The sequence below is a fragment of the Panthera tigris genome, chromosome B3 (genome assembly GCF_018350195.1).
Source record: "Panthera tigris isolate Pti1 chromosome B3, P.tigris_Pti1_mat1.1, whole genome shotgun sequence".
Classification (NCBI taxonomy): Eukaryota; Metazoa; Chordata; class Mammalia; order Carnivora; family Felidae; genus Panthera; species Panthera tigris.
Window position 1 is genome coordinate 144,107,940 of NC_056665.1, and position 21,285 is coordinate 144,129,224.

The following is a 21,285-nucleotide window of genomic DNA, read 5'->3' on the forward strand; positions in this document are numbered from 1 at the left end:
GAGTCAGAAGTTATGTACAGATTTTCAACTGCACCGTGGGTGTCAGTGCCCCAAAGCATCACACTGCTGAAGGGTCAGCTGTAACAGGTGAAAAAGCAGCCATCACTCACAGTAACCACGAGAGGGAGAGGGTTTGGCCACTTTGTGGTTTCGAAATCGTTCATATTTCCGCCTGGATTCAGCCGTGATCGCAGATTGTTCTCGTTGGTTTTGATCCATCACGGTCACAGAATGGTCTTGTCTGGCTGACGTCAGTTCCTCTGAGACCATTTATGTTCAGCAGGAGAACGCCATGGTCTCGCCACCAGGGTCAGGCCGGCACCCCCCCACCCCCACCCCTCACCCCCCCCCCCCCAGGTCAGGGGCTGTTTTTCTCTCTCGAAACGAGAAAATAGGCATATATGCAGGCTGGGAGGCTGGGGAGCCCTGAGCTCTTACAGCAAGACATTTGGTAAAACTGCTTTCAGTGCACCGTGTATCTAAGAGTCTGGGAGCGTCTGGGTGGCTCAGTCGGTTGAGTGTCCGACTCTTGGTTTCCGCTCCGGTCACGACCTCATGGTTTGTGGGATGGAGTCCTGCACGGGGTTGGTTCTGCAGTGACAGTGCAGAGCCTGCTTGAAGTCTCTCTCTCCCTCTCTCTCTGCCCCTCCCACACTCTCACATGCATGCTCTCTCTCAAAATAAATACATATAAATAAACATTAAAAAAGAACAAAACACTAAAACTGAAAAGTCTGTCAAATGTGCTGATGGGCTGCGTCTCCCACCTACTCCCGCTACGTTGTCTCCTCACCCACAGTCCAAACCTATGACCTCACAGGGAGGTCTCTATGACTAATTGAGAAGGAAAAACCTCGATCCTGATTTACAAATGGCGCGGAAGGGATGGCTCAAGCCCTACAGTCCCACTTAGGGGTGGCCCGAAAGGACAGAGAGGAAGGAGAAGCCCCCATTACTTCAAGCACGGTGCCTGTTCTGAAAGCCAGAAATAGTATGGCTCTATATTGACTCATGGGCAGTTATTAATGGCTTGGCTTGATCACCAGAGCCTTGAGAAAACCACACTGCAAGACCGGAAATGAGGCGGTCTGGGAAAGGCATAAGAGGATGGACCGCTCTGGGGAGGCATGAGTTGTGCAGATATTTGCCACGCTGTGAGTACCCGTCAAAAGGCATCTACCGCAGACGAGGCTCTCAGGAATCGGTTGGACGGGACAGTCCATTCTGTGCCCAGCAGCCAGTCTCCTTAGCCAGCCAGCCACGTGCTTGTTCAGTGAGCCCACGTACAGAGTGGCCAAGGAGGCAGGGATGGGGGCCAGGCGTGGGCTCAACATCAAAGTCCAACCCATGGACTTGGCCTCACCGAGTCTGACATGGACACCATCCCAGTTGAGAAATTAACCCCCAAGAGCAGAGACTAATGGTGAGCCCCTGATATTTCCTGGGGGGATGGCCAGTCACTTGGGTGGAGGATCGATTACATTAGATCTCTTCCATCGTGGAAGGAGCAGCAGTTTGCACTGGAACAGACATTTCTTCTGGATGTGGATCTGCTTTCACTGCCTGTAACGCCCTGGAAGCACTGCCCCCCCACAGACTTACAGTATGCCTTGTAGACCTTTATTGTAGCCCACGGATCGTTTCTTTGATGTAGAGAGTAATTTTACAGCAAAAAAAAAATGTGAAGCAGTGGGCTAGGCACATGAAACCCACTGGTCTTTGATGCACTCATCCGGAAGCAGTGACCTGGTAGGTTGAATGACCTCCTGGGGACTCCTTTTAGCACAGTCCGAAAAGATGGGACTCCATCTCACAGGTTGTGACGTTATCTCAATTACAGTCGTAGTACGGTTACTTATATGGAGTGCTGTTTTTCCCAAAGCCAGAATACGGGAGTTTGCGAGTCAAAGGGTGGTCAAGGAACTGGCTCCTGTAGCTATTATTCCCAGGAACTAAGTGGTTTCTTGGGGGCACCTCTTGGTACTTCCATTCCAGTTGTGAAAGGTTATCAGAAAACAATGTCAACCCAAAACTGGCAGGAAACTGCTGAGAATTCAGATCCTTTGGGTATGTTTGGATCCTACTACTAGATGAAAACCTCCAACCAGCCAAGGTCCCAGCTAAGGGGAAATAAAACAGGGAATAGGTAGTGGAAGAAAAAATTTAGAAAAATCATGCCTGAAAGTCGCTAAGAGAGTAGGTCTTAAATGCTCCCATCACAACAACAGCAAAAATGGTAATTAGGTGAGGTAAAGGATATGTTAACTAACCTGATCATTTTGTAGTATACACATGTGTCAAGCCATCACATTGTACAATTTACACTTATACCAGGTTCCATGTCAGTTATATCCCAATAAAACTGGGGGGAAATATCGATTATGCCCTCAACAAAATACCAGCAAACAGAATTCAACAACACTTTAAAGGGTTTGTAAACTGTGACCAAGTGGGATTTATTCCTGGATGCAAGAGAAGTTCCTCATAAAAAAGCCATCAGTGTAATTCATCATGTTACCAGAATGAAGGAGAAAAAACCCTGCATGATCATCTCACTTGATGCAAAAAGAATTACTGGACAAAATTCAATGTCCACCCATGATAAAAACACTCAACCAACCAGAAATACAGGAAGCTAAATACAATAGAAGTGATATGGGAACAGCCCAGAGGGAACATCGTACTCAGTGATGAGAGACTGAAAGCTTTTCCTCTAAGATCAGGAAGAAGGCAACGATGCATGCTTTCGCCACTTCTATTCATAACTGGAAGTTCTTGCCAGAGCAATTGGGCAAGAAAAAAAAGGCATACTAATTGGAAAGGAAGAAATAAAATTATCTTTGTTCTCAGATGACAGACATATACATGGATATATTAAGTGCAGAAAACCTTAAAGATTTCATTAAAAAAAAAAACTGTTAGAGATAATATGTTCAGAAAGCTACAGGATACAAAAATCAACACACAAAAATTGACTGCATTTCTATACACTAACAATGGCCAACTACCCAAAAGGAAACTAAGAACACAATTTGCAATAGCATCAGAAAGAATAAAATACTAGGAATAAACCTCAGCAAGGAGGTGGATGACTTGTACAATGAAGACTACAAAACATTGCTGAAAGAAGACACAGAGATAATGGAAGAAGGTCCCATGGTCACGAACTGGAAGATTGAAGGCTATAAAGGTGTCTACACCACCCAAAGCAATCTACAAAGTCAAGGCAATTTCTATCAAAATCTCAATGGCATTTTCTGCAGAAAGAGAAGAACCCATCCTAAAATATGTATGGAATCTCAAGGGATCCCAAATAGACAAACCAATGTTGAAAAAGGACAACAGATCTGGAAGACACACTTCCTGATTTCAAAACCATTACAAGGCTTTGGTAGCCAAAATAGTGTGGTAGTGGCATAAAGACAAACATAGACCATGGAATAGAATGGACCCAAACCTGTGTTTTCATAGGTCAAAACCTTTACAACTTTGGATTTGGCAATGATTTGGATGCGATGCCAAAGGCAAGGGCAACGAAAGAAGAACTGGACAACTGGACTTCATGAAAGTGTTAATATTTTGTATGCATATGAAAAGACATTATCAAAAAATGTTTTGTATAGCATTATTTGTATATCGAATGTGTATATATATATATATATATATATATATATATATATCAGGGCCCCTGGGGGGCTCGGTTGGTTGAACATCTGACTCTTGATTTCGGCTTGGGTGGTGATCTCCATGGAATCATGGAATCGAGCCCCATGTTGGGCTTTACACTGGGTGTAGAGCCTGCTTGGGATTCTCTCTCTCTTCCTCTACCGCTCTCACTCTTTCTTTAAAAAAAAAAAAAGTATAAATATCAAAAGACAACCTACAGAATGGAAAATAATATTTGCAAATCATATAAGACATTAATGATTAGACATTAATGTCCAGAATATATAGAGAACTCCTAAAACTTAACAACAAAATAACCCACCTGATTTCAAAATGGGCAAAGAGTTTGAATAGACATTTCTCCAAAGAAGAGATACAAATGGCCAATGAGCACGTGAAAAGATGCTCAACATCACTCATCATTAGGGAAATACAAGTCAAAACCGCAATGAGATATGATCCTGCTAGAATGGTTATTATGAAAAAAGAAACAGAAAATCACAAGTGGTGTGAGGCTGTGGAAAATTGGAACACTTGTGTACTGTTGAGTTGGTGGAAATGTGCCACTGTGGAAAACTGTATGGTAATTCTCAAAAAATTAAAGCTAGAATTAGCATATGATCCAGCAACTCCACCTCCGGGTGTATATCCAAAGAGTCTCAAAGAGATATTTGCACACCCATGTCCAGAACAGTATTATTCATGGTAGCCAGAAGGTCAAAGCAGTCCAGGTGTCCATTGAGAGGTGAATGAATAAGCTCACAGTGGTATATACACACAGGAGAATATATTCAGCCTTGAAAAGAAGGAAAATTCTGTCACGTGCCACAACGTGGATGAACCTTGAGGACATTATGCTGAGTAAAATAAGCCAGTCACAAAAAAGATGAACATCGTCTGATTCCACTTCTGTGAGGTCCCTAGAGGAGTCAGATTCAGAGCACCAGAAAGCAGAATGGTAGGTGCCAGGCTGGGGGAGGTGATTGTTTAATGCATATAGAGTATCAGTTTTACAAATGAAAAACTTCCGGGGGTGGGTTGTACAATAATGTAAATATACCTAACACTGCTGAACTATACACTTAAGAATGGCTAAGATGGTAAATTTTGTGTTATGTGTATTTTATCACAATTCAAAACTCAACTATGGCCTCAGGACCAGTTACAATGACCGTAACAGCCGTGGATATTTTCTTCCTTGCCAGTTATGTGGCATGAGTTAGCTAGACTGAAAGCAGACCAAGGAAAATAAAGATGTGACTCACCCACTCTGCCGCTGCCATGATGGACTGTGGATGTACTGCCCAGATTCCCCTTCAACAGGGTTGTTGCCTCAGTTGCCAGGAGGGCTGTTAGTTGACAAGACTTCAGCTGTGGGCCCCTTTAGGGACTGTCTCAGCTATAGAGAGCAGTCCCTTTCTTGGGGACTTCCCATGGACAATGACTGATCTGAGGGGAGGGTGTAAAGACTTGGCTGTCTTTACTCAACTCAGAGCAGGTGAAGGGCAGGTCTAGGCCCAGAGATCCCCGGGAGGCTGGCTAAGGCCCTCACCAGGGCTGCGCTGACGCTCAACCTCTCCTGCCTTCCTGCCATGTTCCCCTGCCTTCCATAGGTCTTGTTCCCAAAGACATGTCTTAGTGAGCATCTTGCACACTAAACTCCTCAAGTCTGCTTCTGAGACTCCATCAAGCTCTTCCTCCGTGACTGGTGGAGTGAGCCAGAGGTAGAGGTAGAGAAAGGGCAGAAAAAACCAATATTACAAAAAAGCAGAGAAGGTAATCTGAGATGCTACAGTTATTAACAATCCTGTCTAAAAGGTCGTTATGAATGATTTTTTAAAGTGTTTTTTAAAGTTCATTTCTTTCTAGAGAGAATGTGTGCAAGCAGGGGAAGGGCAGAGAGGGACGGAGGGAGAGAGAGAATCCCAAGCAGACTCCATGCTGTCAGCACAGAGCCTGATGCAGGGCTCCATCCCACGAACAGTGAGATCATGACCTGAGCTGAAATCAAGAGTCAGATGCTCAACTGACTGAGCCACCCAGGCATCTTTGTTATTAATATTTTCTGTAGATTCATTTGAAAAGACAGGATATAGGTCCCTAAAGAAATACAAACTGGGAAACTAAATTAAGAAGAAAGTTTAAAACCTATAACCATTAAAGACACTGTATATTTTTTTCAAAATAATGCATTTTCAAGCAATATCTACCAAATGTCAAAAGAACAGATAATTCCAATCTTACACAGAACCTCCCAGAGAATATAAAAAGGACTACTCCCCAACTAGATGTGTGTGTGTGTGCATGCGTGTGTGTGTGTGTGTGTATGTATGTGTTAGCCTATTGCTACCAAAGCAAACAAGGGCAGTATAAAAAAAAATGTATAGGCAAGTCTCATTCATGAACAAAGATGCAAAAATACGGAATAAAATCTTAGCAAAGTCAATTCATCAAATGTATAAATATTTATATCAAATAACAGCCAATTGGAGTTTATCTCAGGAATGCAAGGTTGGTTTAATATTATAGAATGGAGTAATATAATCTTCTATGTTTGATCATCTTAAATTTCACAGTCATGCCATCGAAATCAAGTCTAGGTGAGGACGAGGCTCCTCTAGGGCCATTCCTCAAACACAGTTTCTCTTGGTCTGTAGATCCAGGTTGGCTAGCTCACCCCTGCCACACACACCACAGCATACAGTGGTAGACTTGACGTGGGGTAACTTCTCCCGACCCTCCTGCCCAGACAGGGACCAGTGAGGAACACGAAGGAGTCGCTGGTCATAGCAACTGTGAAACCCAGCCAAGAAATTCTTTGATTAGGTCTTTTTTTTTTTTTAAGTTTATTCATTTATCTTGAAAAAGAGAGCATACCGAGTGTGGGAGGGGCAGAGAAAGAGAATCCCAAGAAGTCTCCATGCCATCAGCGCAGAGCCCGATGCAGGGCTCGATCCCGAGAACCACAGGATCATGACCTGAGCTGAAAACCAAGAGTCTAATGCTTAACCTACTGCCCCCCCCCAGGTGCCCCAGATTAGGTCTTACGTCCTAGAAATAATCCTCCACTGCTTTGAGCTCTGTCCTCTGACCTCTTTATTCTGCCCTCTGAACATCCACCCCCCCACCACCACTTTTTTAAAGAAAGCACATGTTTGCAACCAGTTTTCTCAGCCTGCTTCCTTCCAGTAAAATTGTGCGGCCTGGGGGTGTGGGTGTCCAAAGTCTCTTTTCATTTTGAATGGCTCTGTCCTTTTTTAGTCCAAACAGGTCGTGTTTGGACTGATACACTTTTTCTCAAAAGCTTTGTGGGTCTCCTGTGATTTGGGGTTAACTCTGTAACAGAAAAGATCCGCGCACAAATCTGTTTGGGGCCTGGGCTCGCTCCGTTGGCGAGAAGACGCACCCACAAAGCTCTTTGAGATGAACCTGCTCTACGCTGGGCTCCTCCTGAGATGGCTGAGGGGCACTGCTGAGGTTTCCCAGAGCCCTGTCTTTGGGAGAGAGGATTTGTGGGTACAGCTTCATCTTTCTAACAGGCCCGTCATGTGACTGAACAGTACTCTGAGTTGTCACCTTTGATCTTTCTGAGGTCTTGACAAAGGGCTTCACGTACTCACACCCTTGGCTTCATTTTTATTTAAAATATTTTTTTAATGTTTATTTTTGAGAGACAGAGACAGAGCGTGAGTGGGGGAGGGGCAGAGAGAGAGGGAGACACAGAATCTGAAGCGGCCTCCGGGCTCCGAGCCGTCGGCACAGAGCCCGACGTGGGCCTCGAACCCACGAACCGTGAGATCGTGACCTGAACCGAAGTTGGACGCCTAACCCACTGAGCCACCCAGGCGCCCCGGGCTTCATTTGAGACCAATTCTCCTGGATTTGATGTTCCCCGGGAAGTCATTTCTTAATTTTAGCATCTTTTGTCCTTTGGAGAAACCGCGAATTTTGACAACTATCAGGTACCGGTTCCTCTTAGGTTCCCGAGTGCCTTCAGCCTGTCTCTCTGCCCAAATGAAACCATAAGGCACAGGAAGAGGCCAGGCGGCTTCTTCGGCCTGGAAATCTACCCATTGGCTCCCGGATTGCAGCAGGTACACTGCTCCCCACACAACTGCAGATGACAAGGTGGCCACGCTCCTGCCGTTATGTCACAAGAGCCCTGTTCCTCACTCCCTGTGCGGTCTCACTGGCAGCGTCCTCAAAGCCCAGCTTTCCACTAAAGGCCTGTCCAGGATGCCTCAGTGCTTACCTAACACTCCTCAGAATCCCACCTGGCTCTGCCCACGGCCTGGTTCAGATATTTGTCCATCGGCACCCTAGTCCAGGCACCAAACGGCTGCAGTAGTTGTCCGTAGCTGCATGACAAATTACCTTAAAACTTACTGGCATAAAACAATACACACTCACCATCTCACAGTGTCTGTGGGTCAGGAGCCTCTGCGGCTCAGCTGGGGCTCCGCTCAGACTCCCTCACGGGCTGTGGGGAGGGCTTGGCGGGGGCTGCTCTCATCTCAGGGCTCATCTGGGAAAGGGTCCCCCCTCCCAAGCTCACTTAGGAGCTGTGGGCAGGTCTCAGGTCCTCAATAGCTGCCAGTTGGGACAGTAGTTCCTTGCCACATGGCTGTCTCCACCAGGCTAGTCCCAACACGGCAGCTTGCCTTTCCAGAACAAGGGCTCTGAAGGAGGCCGAGCAGGGCAGAGGTCAGTGGTTTGGAATTTAATCTCAGAAGTGACATTCCCATCACTGTTGTCCTGTTGTATTCCCCAGAAGAGAGTCACTAGGTCCTGCCCCCCCTCAAGGGGAGGCAGTCACACAGGGCATGCGTACCAGGAGGTGGGGTCATTGGAGGCATCTCAGAGGCTGCCCACCCCAGAGACAGAGTAAAACCTCCAAGAACCAAGAAGAAATGGACAGATTACACAATTTTAAAAGCTGATGAAAAGAACAGGCATTTCACTGGAGAAGAAATCGAATGTCATTTGAAACCCTCCCAGAGAATTCTCAGCATCACCAGCGATCTGAACGATACAGACGAACCCACAACACACGGGCCAGAAGGGAGGCTGCAGGTGCTCTGAGCTGCAGGGCATTTACGGGCATCAGATGCCAGAGGGCATGGGAATGTCACAGCCACTTGGGAAACCAGTTTCACGTGCCCCAGTTATGCTGAGCACGCACGCACGTGGCCCCCAGCCCAGGGCCCAGCTGTGAATGACCTGAGATGGTAACACCATTTGCAGGCTGGTGAGTTAGGCTGCCCGTTTCAGGTACCCCCCCCCCGCCCCGCCCCCACCAGGCAGTGCCTCCATGGACCACGGCACCCGGACCTGACAAGCAGTCATATCTGCTGCTTCAAGTTCACTCTAGTTAGGCTGCACTTGACTCCAGAAGGACTCCAGGCAACTGTGTGTGACATATGGAAGTTAGACACGTGAAATTGTAGGAAGAGAAAGAAAATCGGGTGTGTAGGTCTTGAATTTTACATGTATTTGCGTGCGCGCTTGCGTGCGCAGAGAACGGCTTCAAACATATTCCTGAGGTCCCAGGAGCCGATCGTGTGGGCCTGAGTATTTGTTATGTTCACCGGTCAGCAAGGAACATCCTGGGCTCTGAGCCAAAATGTAGATCTGAGTGGAAGGGTCTGAGGAGGTCCTAGGAATCTAAACGAAGAAATGGCTATTTGTGAATTTGTTCCTGGATTGAACGTATCTTCCAGAGGCACAGGGATCCAGGGACACAAGACCTCCCAGGAGGCCTCAGTGCAAGCAGGTGGTGAGTCAGAAAGACAGGGCTGGTGGGAAGCAGGGGGAGGCAGGCCCAGAGGGTCACTCAGCTTGCAGTCCTCGGGGGCCCTGCTTTCATGGCTGGGGACAGGACACTGTTCACACCCTGCGTGCTTTCTCTGCACAGCCCAACATCCACTCCAGTAACAGTCTTGGGTTTTTGCCTCTGTTCGGGCAGAGGAAGGGGCAGCTTTGGACGAAGACACCTGAGACTAGGAAGGTATTCCCCCACCCTTCACCACTCTGCAGGACCCCCTCCCCTCCTCCCTGTGTTTGCAATGTCCTGGAGGGGGATGTGGGTAACTCAGCCAGGAGGAATGACCCCAGAACACAGAGGGTCAGAGGAGAGAGTGAATAGGCTGGACTTCAAGGCTTCACAAGTAAGTGCCCAACACCTCCCTCCCCCGCCCTCCGCCAGGGCCCAGGGACAGAGGAAGAGATAAAAGACAGGTGTCACCCAGCCTAGCCCGTTCCCCTGGTGAACTGGCTGTCAGGCACTGACAGGCTCTAACATACTTATACTTTTTCTGTTAAAATAAAACCCATCCTTCTGTTCACCCAACACATATAATATAAATAAAGCTCCCAGAGCCTGCATAACCATCACTGTATAGATAACTTCCCTGTAACAAAATGAACTTTTTCAGATCCCTGGCATAGTTTTGAGCATTCTTGTTTATTTAATTTTGTTTTTCTTGTTACTTTCTTTTAGAAGGATGTTTAAGTGGTAAGGCTAGGTTCCTAAATTTGAAAAATGTGTTATCATGAAAATAAAGCGCACGCAACTCATACCACAGGCAAATTCTTCAAATTACAAAACCATAATGTTTTTAAACGGGTGCAAGAAAACTTTTCTTGCCACGTTATGTGAAAACTATACAAGAAGACTCAAACACGGTTTGCTTCTCCTGGAGTCCCCATGTCACTGTAAACCATGCAGAGACAAAAATACACCTACGCTGGCAACAAGAAACACATACCAGATGCGGCCATTTTCCCTCTGGTTCCTAACGTGCTTCCTGGGAAACAGCTTAGGAGCAGAGACCGTGCGTGCAAACTGTAGAAATTGTAGCTTTAAGTATTAGAGAGACAGATATTTAAAATTATCACCTTTCAAAATCACTTTATTTTCACTCAGTGTACAGATTCAAAATCGACTAGATGTCAATTACAGAGCTGAAGGCAGGCTGAGCTGTGTGTGAGCAGTTACGTGTTCCCCTCCCAGGGTATACAATATCCCTTTCAAACCAACGCTGTGTATGTCATAACTATATTTAGAAATACACAGAGAGGAAAATATTACTGCTGTAATGCAAGGCTGCGGATGAGAGGGAAACACATGAAAACCTCACAGAATCCAAGGCTTAAAGTCTTTAGTTCATGTTCCTCAATCAATTTCAAAGGTCTGGTGCATTCGAAGGCATTAATGATCAAAAGGGGGAAAAAAAGAGAATCCTGTAACAAATCCCATGTGAAGAAAAGGCTGGGACTCTCCATCCAGGAAAACAATACGGATTTTGGGTGTCCTAGAGCCCTGTAAGAGGTAAACAAAGTGGCCAAGTTTTCAGGCCAACAGTCCAAAGCGCTGGTTTGAGTTCCCACACAGAAGCCATCATCACTTGTCTTGGGCCGGAAAACTTTCTTTAAAAAGGCAGGGAAGGAGGACTGAGCTTCAGAAATCAGGAACGCGCCGAACACACTAAAAAGTCACCTTTGCGCGTCAGCCAATGAATCTTTCCGAGGGCCACGTGTCCTGGGCATTGGTGGGGAGCGGCGGGGCCCGCTCCTCGGGCGGGGCCAGGGCCTCCACCTCGCGCACCACCTGCGTGAACACCTGGTCCACCATCAGTTTGCTCTTGGCCGTGACCTCCAGGAACGGGCACCGCCACTCGCGGGCCAGCGCGCGGCCCCGCGCCGTCAGCACCTGGCGCTCGGCGTCCAGGTCGGCCTTGGTGCCCACGAGCACGAGCGGCACGGCCTTGGGCCCCCGCAGCCGGCCCATGCGCTCCCGCAGCGGCCGCACCGCCTCGAACGAGGCCTCGCTGCACACGCTGTAGAGCACCACGAAGCCGTCGCTGTTCTTGATGTACAGGTCCTTGAGGGTGACCAGGTGCTCGGCGCCCACGGTGTCCACGATCTCCAGCAGGGCGGGCGCCGCGTTCACCTCGATCACCTTGCTGAAGAGCTCCTCCACCGACGGCTCGCACTGCTCCGGGAAGCTGCCGCAGGCGAACTGCGTGGCCAGCGCCGTCTTGCCCACAGCCACGCTCCCGAGCAGCACCACCCGGTAGCCCTTGGCGGGTCGCGGCCCCGGGCCTGCCATGGCCGAGACGCGGCTGGCGGGGCGCACGGCCGGAGGACGGCGAGGAATGGCGCGCGGAGGCGGGGGCGGGGAGAGGGGGCAGGGAAGGAGGGGAGAGGAGGGGAGGAGGGGAGGAGGGGAGGGGCGGGGCGGGGGCCGGGGCGGGACGCGGAGGCGAGGAAGGGGCCCGGAGGGCGGGCGCGCGGAGGCCGGCTGCCGCCGGGCGGAGAAGAACTCCCCCAGCCCAGACGGGGGTCCCGGGAGGCCGGGCCCCGCGCGCCTCTCGCCCCGCTCCCTACCCCACTGTCTGGCCCGCCTCCGGCCTGGGGCGATCCGGCGCCGCCCTACCCACCAGCTCCACGTCCCAGACCTCTCCTTCCCCTCCCCCCGCCCCCCCTCCGACCTCGCTCACGGCGGGTCCCCAGGCTGCCGGGCCCTGCTCGGCCTCCCTCCCGTACCCCACCTGACGACGAGCTGGGGCCTCTCCGACAGTCCCTGCCCTCTGCTCCCCCTTTCCCAGAAGAGCCCCTTCTGTCCGCGGGACTAGAAGGTAACCTGATCCCTTCCATGTCTACCCGGGAAATGCAGGATTTCTCCACCATTTCAGAGCCAGCCCCGTGGCCGGAAGCCAGGCTGGCCTCGTTCTAGGTCAGGCCTGGCTGGGCTGCGCAGCTGGGGCCCCTCCCCAGACCAGGAGGACCCCAGGGAAGGGGAAACTTGCGAAGGAGCTTCAGACTGAAGGTCCCAAGTGACTCCTGCAGCCCTCCCCCCTCCCCCACCGACTTCTGTGCCCGGAGTACCGAGTACCTCGTGCCCCTGCCTTTACTCTGGTCCCCTCCAGACCCCTTTGTCTTTGACCAACGCCCAAATGAACTTTGTAAAATGTAACTCACATTTTACTCCCTCACTCAAACCTTCCCTGGCTTTCCATCATGCCCTCCTGACCTAAGAGTGACCACATAACTCACCAGTCAAACTGGCCACTTTTGAAAATGAAAGTGTGCACGCATCCACCCGGCCTCAAGTATCGACCGGTGGGGTCCTTGGCCACAGGGCTTTGGGGTCATCCTAGTTCTAGAGGGTCCTCCAGGTCGGACCCCCCTGCTGCCAGTCTCTCTCGGGCTTCTGCTCTACACCTGCACAGCGTTCTTGCCATTCCTTGATTCAGAGGGGACCCTGGGGGCTGGGCAGAAAGTCCCGGGGTCGTCCACCTGAGTAAACTCCACTCACCTTGTACTCGGGCACAAACAGATGCCTTAGGACTTGAGGGAGACCCAGAGGCCTGGGCTGAAAGCGGAGATAGCTACGTTTTCCCTGTGTCGGGGTGCCACTGACCTCGGTCATTTTGGTGTAGCCGTGTGGGGGTAGGGGACAGGGCCCCAGTTCTGACTGAGCTTGAATTTGCTCCCGGCAGCATAGGCTCAGAGATGACGTTTAAGTGACAACGGGATACATCTTTCACACTGGTGTTTGTGGTCACAGAACATGCTTTTCTATTAACGGTGCACAGAGCACCCTTGACCTGTGATATTAATTATATATGGAACACAACAGACAACTCGCTTTCTAAATAGAGAAGGCTTATGAGACATTCTCTGACTGCAAAGTAACAAAAGTAAAAATGCATCTTTAAAAAGGATAACTGCAAATATTCACTGGAGGGAGGCAAGCTCAAGGCAGGCTTCAACAACTTCCCACAGATAGCTTTTGAGGGAACGTAGGCAACTTGCTGCTGAAAAGTCACAAAACACACAGGAGAAAAAAACACCGTGAATGAGAGCCGTTGGAAACACAGACAAGAAAACCACGTCTGGAAAGCTGCAGACATTGGTGTTATCAGACAGATGAGATAATTATGTTTCATGTGTTTAAAGAAATAAAAAAAAGAAGCTTAAAATTTTGAGCAAGGAACAAGAGACTATGAAGTATGGTCAAGTAGGGGGTGCCTGGGTGGCTCGGTAGGTTAACTGTCTGATTTCGGCTCAGGTCATGATCTCACGGTTCGTGGGTTCGAGCCCCACGTCCGGCTCTGTGCTGACAGCTCGGAGCCTGGAGCCTGCTTGGGATTCTGTGTCTCCCGTGCCCTCTGCCCCTCCCCTGCTCGTGCTCTGTCTCTCTCAGAATTAAGTAAACATTTAAAAAAGTTAAAGTATGGTCAAGTAATTTGAAAGAGACTCTCCAATAGACAATATGATAGAAATGGACAGTATGATAATTTGCTATTTTGATTAACATAAAACACCCTTGTTGGTTGAACTGGGGATTAAATACATGACTGAAGAGAGAAGTAATGACATCATGAGTTGCGGGGAATCCTGGACCTGGTTTTCATCCTAAAATGCCCTGTGCCTGCAGGCGATGAGGGGCCCTGATATTGCCAGGGGCGGCTGATTTTCGGAGAGTATCTCGAATCGATAGTGGGCTAATTTGAGCCTGTCCTTAGTATTCGTTCAGGCTTTTAAAGCCATTAAGGAAAGCACGGTAACCCCACCCCTGCCGCACAGAACCACACTCCACGTCCCCTGCACCACACCTTAATCCACCCCCCTGAGTCACTGTCCCTGTGCCACAGGCCAAGGCTCATCACCAGCTCGCTCACCACCAGCAATACCGTCCTTCCAATGGGGTCTGAGGGTGTGATCTACCTTAGAATCTTACTCAGAAGGTCTGCTTCTTAGGGTCACTTCTCTTTTTTTAAAAAAAAATTTTTTTTTTAATGTTTTACTTATTTTTAAGACAGAGACAGAGCATGAGTGGGGAGGGACACAGAGAGAGAATCCCAAGCAGGCTCCAGGCTCTGAGCTGTCAGCACAGAGCCCGACGCGGGGCTCAAACTCACGAACCGCGAGATCGTGACCTGAGCCGGAGTCGGACGCTTCACCGACTGAGCCACCCAGGCGCCCCAGTCACTTCTCTTAATTCGGGTTCTCTCCAAAAGCAGAAGCTATGACATGGGACGTGGTCTTGTGAGCAAATGGTTTATTTTTGGAGGTGACCTCGGAGATGAGGAATGGGGACCCTGGAAGGGGAAAACGGGGGAGCGGGGAGATCTGATGTCAGAGAGCGTCCTTGACTTGCCACTGCTGTACGAGTACCCTAGGGAGCGGTGTGCGTCCTACCCCGGCATCGTCCCCTGGTGCGCGGTAGCGAGGGGCACGTGCACCCGCTGGTGCCCTTTCCTCATCGTTCCAGGGCTGCCCGCAAAGTCCCTCCCTTTTCCAGGTTGCACATGTGCCAACATGCTGGGCTCCAGCAGCCCCGCGAGCAGCGGCAACGACAGCCCCAGGAGACGGCAGGGGGCGTGGTGGGCAGTGGAGGCCGGGGGCAGCGGGCTGCGTAGCCACGACGACGGCAAAAACGGTGGACTCCCAGCCTACAAGACCAGGGCGTAAAAGGTAGCTGACTCCATTCTAACAGTTTGCAAATGCCTCATTCGGGGGGGCCGGGGGGACACACTATCTGCAAACAGTGGTGAGTACACAGTTCGCTTCCTTTTCTTGTTGCTTTAGCCAGTCTCCAAAATATCGATGTTGAACCACAGAGCTGCAACTGACAGAAATGCCTTTACGACATACCATTAAAGGATGTATCCTTGGGGCGCCTGGGTGGCTCAGTCGGTTGAGCGTCCAACTCCGGCTCAGGTCATGAGCTCACGGCTGGTGAGTTCTAGCCGCGCGTCGGGCTCTGTGCTGACGGCTCGGAGCCTGGAGCCTGCTTCGGATTCTGGGTCTCCCCCTCTCTCTGCCCCTCCCCTGCTCGTGCTCCGTCTCTCTCTCTCTGTCAAAAATAAATAAACATTAAAAAAAATATATGATGTATCCTTTTGTCCTGTAATGGGTATCCTTCATCATAAAAGGAAAGTTTAGTCTATTTATACCTTAGAACTTGTATTGAGATTTGCATTGTTGTTGTTCCCTGATAAATGTATAGCTTTTTCTCCTTTAATTCTGTTAATTTTATGACTCAGAGTTGACGGATTTCCCATCGCCGAATCGTTCTGCTTCTCGCTTCATCGCTCACCCCTCTTCTCCCTGCTTCCTCCAGACACAACGACCATCCTCTCCCTACTCCTTCAGCGTGCCAGTCTGCGTTTCATCCCAGAATCTTATGTTTGCTGTTCCTTCCCCCCGGAATGCTGTTCCCTCAGATGTCCGCATGGCCCACTCCCTCGTTTTACTTAGGTGTTTTGCTCAAATGTCACTTACTTCTGGGAATACACAGAACGCACGTTGGTACCAATCATATTCATTGGTACCAGCCCTCTGTACCTCGGAGTGGGACCTCATTTGGAAACAGGGCCGTAGCAGGTGTAATCGGCTGAGGTCCCGCTGGACCACGGACAGCCCCTAATCCAATATAACCAGCGTCCTTCTGAAAGGGGCAACTTGGACACAGACGTGCACACAGGGAGATGCCACCTGAAGATGAGGTCAGAGGCCGGGCTGGTGTTCTAGAAGCCAAAGAGGCTTGTAAATCATCGGAAGCTAAGGAAGAGGGGCCTGGAACAGATTCTCTACCCGCAGCTCACGGAAGGAACCACCCTGCCGACAGCTTGATCTGGGACTTCTGGCCTGGAGACTGGTGACACAGCAGGTTCCTGTCCAAAAGCCCCCAGGCCGTGGGGAACTACCACAGTGCCACCTACCGCAGATCGTCACTTACTATCCTGCCGCCCCGGTCCACTCGGGCTGATAGAACAGATTACCGCAGATTGGGGGACGTAGCGAACAACATTTATGACTCCGTTCTGAGGCTGGGAAGGCCAAGGCCAAGGCACTGGCGGATTCAGTGAGATTCCGTTTTCTGGTTCGCGGACAACTGTTATTTCACCATGTCCTCACGGTGGGGGGCAAGGGAGCTTTCTGGGGTCTCCGTCACCTTATCACTCCCCGAAGGGCCCACCTAATGCCAGACTTTGGGGGTTAGTTTTCCACATACGAATGGAGGGGCCCCCATTACGCTCTTTGAATCCCTTTGCTTGTTGTGTCCCTCCCACGACCTAGCCCCCCGACACCGCTCACTGCTGGCCCCCTGGCACAGATATCGGTGCCTCCCATGTGGTTGGCACAATCCACGACTACGGTTCTGCTGTGACACAGGCTTTGGAAATGAGTTTTTCCAGCACAACTGAAGAATGCGGGAGCCAGGCCCGCATAGTGTGAATTTTGCATTTCGTGTGATTTTCTTTGCGAGGTAAACATGGAAAACGGCACCGGCTGGACCGAGGTATGTGGGAATACACAGAACACACAGACGCTCCCCTCACGCGTCCCCCAGATGCCTCGTGACTGCCGTGCCATGAGCGCACCGCCCCCGCCGGGTGTTCCAGCTGTCCTGTCTCCCCGGCCGCAAGCTGCACCCTCCCCGTGTCCACTGCTCTTTGGGCCTTTGAGACAAAGGGCCATATTTCTTATTGTATTAATGTATTTAAAATAACAACTTAACATATTCCACTGTGCTATCCTTTTTATTAGGTTCCTATCTGTTTTTTTTTTTTTAACAATTTTTTTTTTTAACGTTTATTTATTTTTGAGACAGAGAGAGACAGAGCATGAATGGGGGAGGGTCAGAGAGAGAGGGAGACACAGAATCCGAAACAGGCTCCAGGCTCTGAGCTGTCAGCACAGAGCCCGACGCGGGGCTCGAACTCACGGACTGCGAGATCGTGACCTGAGCTGAAGTCGGACACTTAACCGACTGAGCCACCCAGGCGCCCCAGTTCCTATCTGTTTTCAATGTGTTGCTGATGAAATATTTTGAGTGTCCTGACCCGACTCTACTTTCCCCTGGAGTGCCGTGATTTTTACTGTGCGAGTTTGCACGGCACCCGGAATTTCATGAAACCATATGATGCATCCCAGCAAAACGGACCCCATTTGTTGAATAACCGAATGAATTCTTGCCTTTCTGAATTAGACCCTAATTATCCTGCTATATGACTTTTTCACTACACAATTGCTCCTTGAGGCTGTCTGTGTCCAAAAGGCTGGGGAGCATGGCAGAGGATAATACAGGGCTTAACGTAGGGATGTGAAGGAGCCCAGTCAATGACACTTTCATTATTCCTGCCCAAGACCCAGACGCTTGAGAGATAAGTCCAAGGGACTCAAGAAAACATAAATCAAATTATTACCTTATCACAGATGAGGTCTGAGTCGGAGCGGATGGCTTCGGAGGGCTGCACTATAGACCGTCCTAATCCTAGAGCCCACATTTGGACTCACCTGCCCAGTGGTAGGCAAACCAGTCAGTCCACCATCTGTCTCCAGCGGGAGCCACGGCCCCGACGTTTATGGGAGGGGCCTGCAGGAGCAAACTTCACACCATGTGCCCGGTGCGCCCCGTCCCCCGGTCTCCTGGCCTGTCTCATGATCTCAGCCTATCGTGCTAAGGAGTCTTAAACCCTCTGCGCCTTAGGCCCCGAGCCCACAGAGACTCTCTGACCTCCAGGTCTCTTCCCAGTTGGGAGGAACTGGGATCTTAGTACCTGCAGGCAGAGAGGAGAAACAGCATTCCTGGGGACAAAGCAGCGGTCATGGCATCTGCAGAGAACAGCTGTGCAAACCTCCCCGGGTGGGGGACACACACGGAGCCCCCTGAGAGCTGCTGGAAACATCGCAAACGCGCGTGGACGGCCTCCGCCAGCGAGTGCGAGAGCGTGGGTGCACACGCATACACTCGGCCCGAAACCCAGCGGCTCCTCCCTTTCTGCCCATAGAGTAGGGGAGATAACTGGGAAAAACCTTCGAGACTAGAAATGCTGAATGAACTGTTACAAAACGCTTTCCTGCATAGCTGCGATGTTGGAAAAAAGGAAATGGCCCAAACAGAGAAGCCGCTGAAAACCAAAGTGGTAGCGGTAAGCAGCCGCCCCGGGGAATTCACAACCTCCGTCATCAAGGGTTTGGGGCGTCATGGAGACAGATGGCAAGATTTTGAGGCTATATAAGCTTCCCAGTTAGGAGCAGGACCCCCACACGAGCTGCACATCCTAGAAGGCCCATATCCTCAGTGAACGAGTGATTTTGAACGTTTTCCAACCATCCGCAAAAGCAGAGGAGAAAAACTGTCCTGTCCGGTATTCTTTTTTTTCTTAATTTTTTAATGTTTTTCTTTATTTTTGAGAGAAAGGGAGACAGAGAGCTGGTAGGGGCAGGGCAGAGAGAGCGGGAGACACAGAACCCGAAGCAGGCTCCAGCCTCTGAGCTGGCAGCACAGAGCCCCACGCGGGGCTCCGACTCGTGAAGTGAAAGATCATGACCTGAGCTGAAATCAGACGCTCAACAGACTGAGCCACCCAGGCGCCTCTTCCCGTCCAGTATTCTTTCGAGGACAAAAGTAAAAGATTTTCCCTAAGATTTGTAACAAGGGTCTGGTCCTCACAGAGGTTTGGGTTTAAATTGAACACCCCTTAGAAGTCCTGGAAACAGCAAGCTGAACAATGAACATCAAGTGAGCCCAGGTGGGTAGGTCCTTAAGGACGCCAGCAGCAGTCAGTGCCGGCTTCTCTGGAGGGATGCTCCTTTACTGGGCTTCCCGTCATCCTCTCAGATTACCCTCATGGTCCAAAGAGGTGCTGAACAGACTAGGGCCAGGCCACCACAAGCAGAGCCACAGGCATTCTATTTCCAGGCAGTCGGATTCGTAGATAAAAGACATAAGAGAGGGGCACCTGGGTGGCTCAGTCGGTTGAGCGGCCAACTTCGGCTCAGGTCATGATCTTGCAGTTTACGAGTTCGAGCCCCATATCGGGCTCTGTGCTGACAGCTTGGAGCCTGCTTGGGATTCTGTGTCTCCCTCTCTCTCTGCCCCTAACCCACATCCTGTCTCTCGCATCCTGTCTCTGCCTCTCTCAAAAATAAATGAACGTTAGAAAATTTTTTTAATAAAATAAAAAGACATAGAGAAATGACATTACACACAAAAGATGAAGGATGTGGAAAGCAAACATGATACTAAATACAAATACTGGCTTTTGCAGAATTCCGGAGTCGCCAGGGTCAGGGCGACAGACTGGTGGGGATTTCAGTCTGTATTTACATTTTGGTCTGTCCTGCTGGCCCACAGCTGCTGGCCACGCAGGGGGTGAGGCCGCTGGAGAAGGTCCCCCCCCCCATGACAAGCTGCCCCACGGACATCAGGCACAGGACCACACCTGGACACTCCCCACACGTGTCCCCCATGGCCATCTCCCTGACTTCTGCCTCTATGACACAGGCCCAGAGAAGGGCTGTCCCTCCAGGGAGCCCCCTGGCACCAGGGGTGTTTCCTGTGGCATTTCTTCCTGATGCTGGGCTCTCCGTCCAGGATCACTGCCTGGGAGCCAGGCATTGGTGACAAGGTCAGGTGGAGAAGCGGTCACTCTTGCTTCCTACTGGGAGCATCTCAAGGGGTCAAACACCCAGTGTCTGACCAAGTGTGCGCTTCCGGAACGACGAGTGGGGGAGAAGCAAAGAGGCGGCCGGATGGCCCCGGGGCTCGTCTCCCATAACCCGCTATGCGAAACGTCTCGTTCGGTTTCGTGGCCGCGGTGGCCCCTCCGCCAGCTGCTCACCGAGGGGCAGAGGGCCTTCGCCGTGGAGCCCGTGGGCCCTGCTTCGAAAGGGGGGGAGCCTGCGAGGAGCGCCCCCTCGGGGCCAGGCCGCCCACGGGGCACTCGGCCCTCCGGTCGCTCCCGGACGTGCAGGCTGCAGTGGGGAGGGGACCAGAGTCGCGGCCCCCTCCCCGCCCCCGGACACCGTGCTCCCCAGGCCGACCCTGCGCCTCCCGGCGGCTCCTGCGCCGCCACGCTTCCCGCGCCCCAGCCGCGCAGGGCTGAGGACCCCGGGACGGATCGGCCTCGCCAGGCCCGGGGACCCAGGGCGGGGCGCAGCCGGGGCGGAGGCGGCCCCGGGTCTCTGCATCAGCGCCCCCGTCGTCCGGCCCGGTGGCGCGTGTCCCCGCCCGGCCCCGGAAGGGTGGCGCCGCCACGTCCCCCGCGGGTCCCGCCCCCGTCCCGGCGTGGCGGCCGGAGGTGGCGCGGCCGGCGGGTCGCTGAGCGCGCCCCTGCGCCCCCGAGGCCCCGGGTCCCCATGTCCCGGGTCCCCCGTGTTCCCGTGTCCCCGCGTCCCCGCATCCCCTCTGGGGCGTCCCGGGACCGGCCTCGATGGCGTCGGGGCAGAGCACCGCCAGCCCAGAGGCTTCCTGATCCGGGACCGCGAGCAGGGCGCCGGCCCAGGTCCCCCCTTCGCTGTCGCAGCTGCCCAAGCTCGCCAGGACGGCTGCGCGCAGGACCTTCTCCAGAACCGGGTCCTTACCTGTGTCCTGGCTTGTGTCGGTCACGCACGCTCAGCGTCCCCACTGCTCCCAAGGCCTTCGCGGAAAGATTTCACGCAGAACACGTGGGGATCTGAAAGGACGGTGCCTGTGAAGCCTATGGAGGGGGTCCCTGGGGCCCCCAACCTGACTTGTTACGGGAGGGCGGGGCTGAAGGACCGCGATCACGTGTCCCCACGTTCCCCCAGAAGGGGACACCACTGTTCCCTCCCATG

At 51.5% G+C, this 21,285-nt stretch overlaps 2 protein-coding genes across 2 annotated transcripts; one reads left to right on the plus strand and one right to left on the minus strand.

The window, feature by feature from the left end:
- Positions 1-10,559: 10,559 nt before the first annotated feature.
- On the minus strand, positions 10,560-11,817 carry LOC122239319 (ras-related protein Rap-2c-like). Its single transcript, XM_042987801.1, has one exon. It carries the CDS (start codon positions 11,774-11,776, stop codon positions 11,174-11,176), a length of 603 nt encoding a protein of 200 aa, XP_042843735.1. The 5' UTR covers positions 11,777-11,817; the 3' UTR covers positions 10,560-11,173.
- On the plus strand, positions 11,775-15,147 carry LOC122239523 (proline-rich receptor-like protein kinase PERK2). The gene is made up of 3 exons (XM_042989281.1): positions 11,775-11,815; positions 12,004-12,305; positions 14,978-15,147. The coding sequence occupies exons 1-3, from the start codon at positions 11,775-11,777 to the stop codon at positions 15,145-15,147; spliced, it is 513 nt and encodes a 170-aa protein (XP_042845215.1).
- The last annotated feature ends 6,138 nt before the right edge of the window (positions 15,148-21,285 follow it).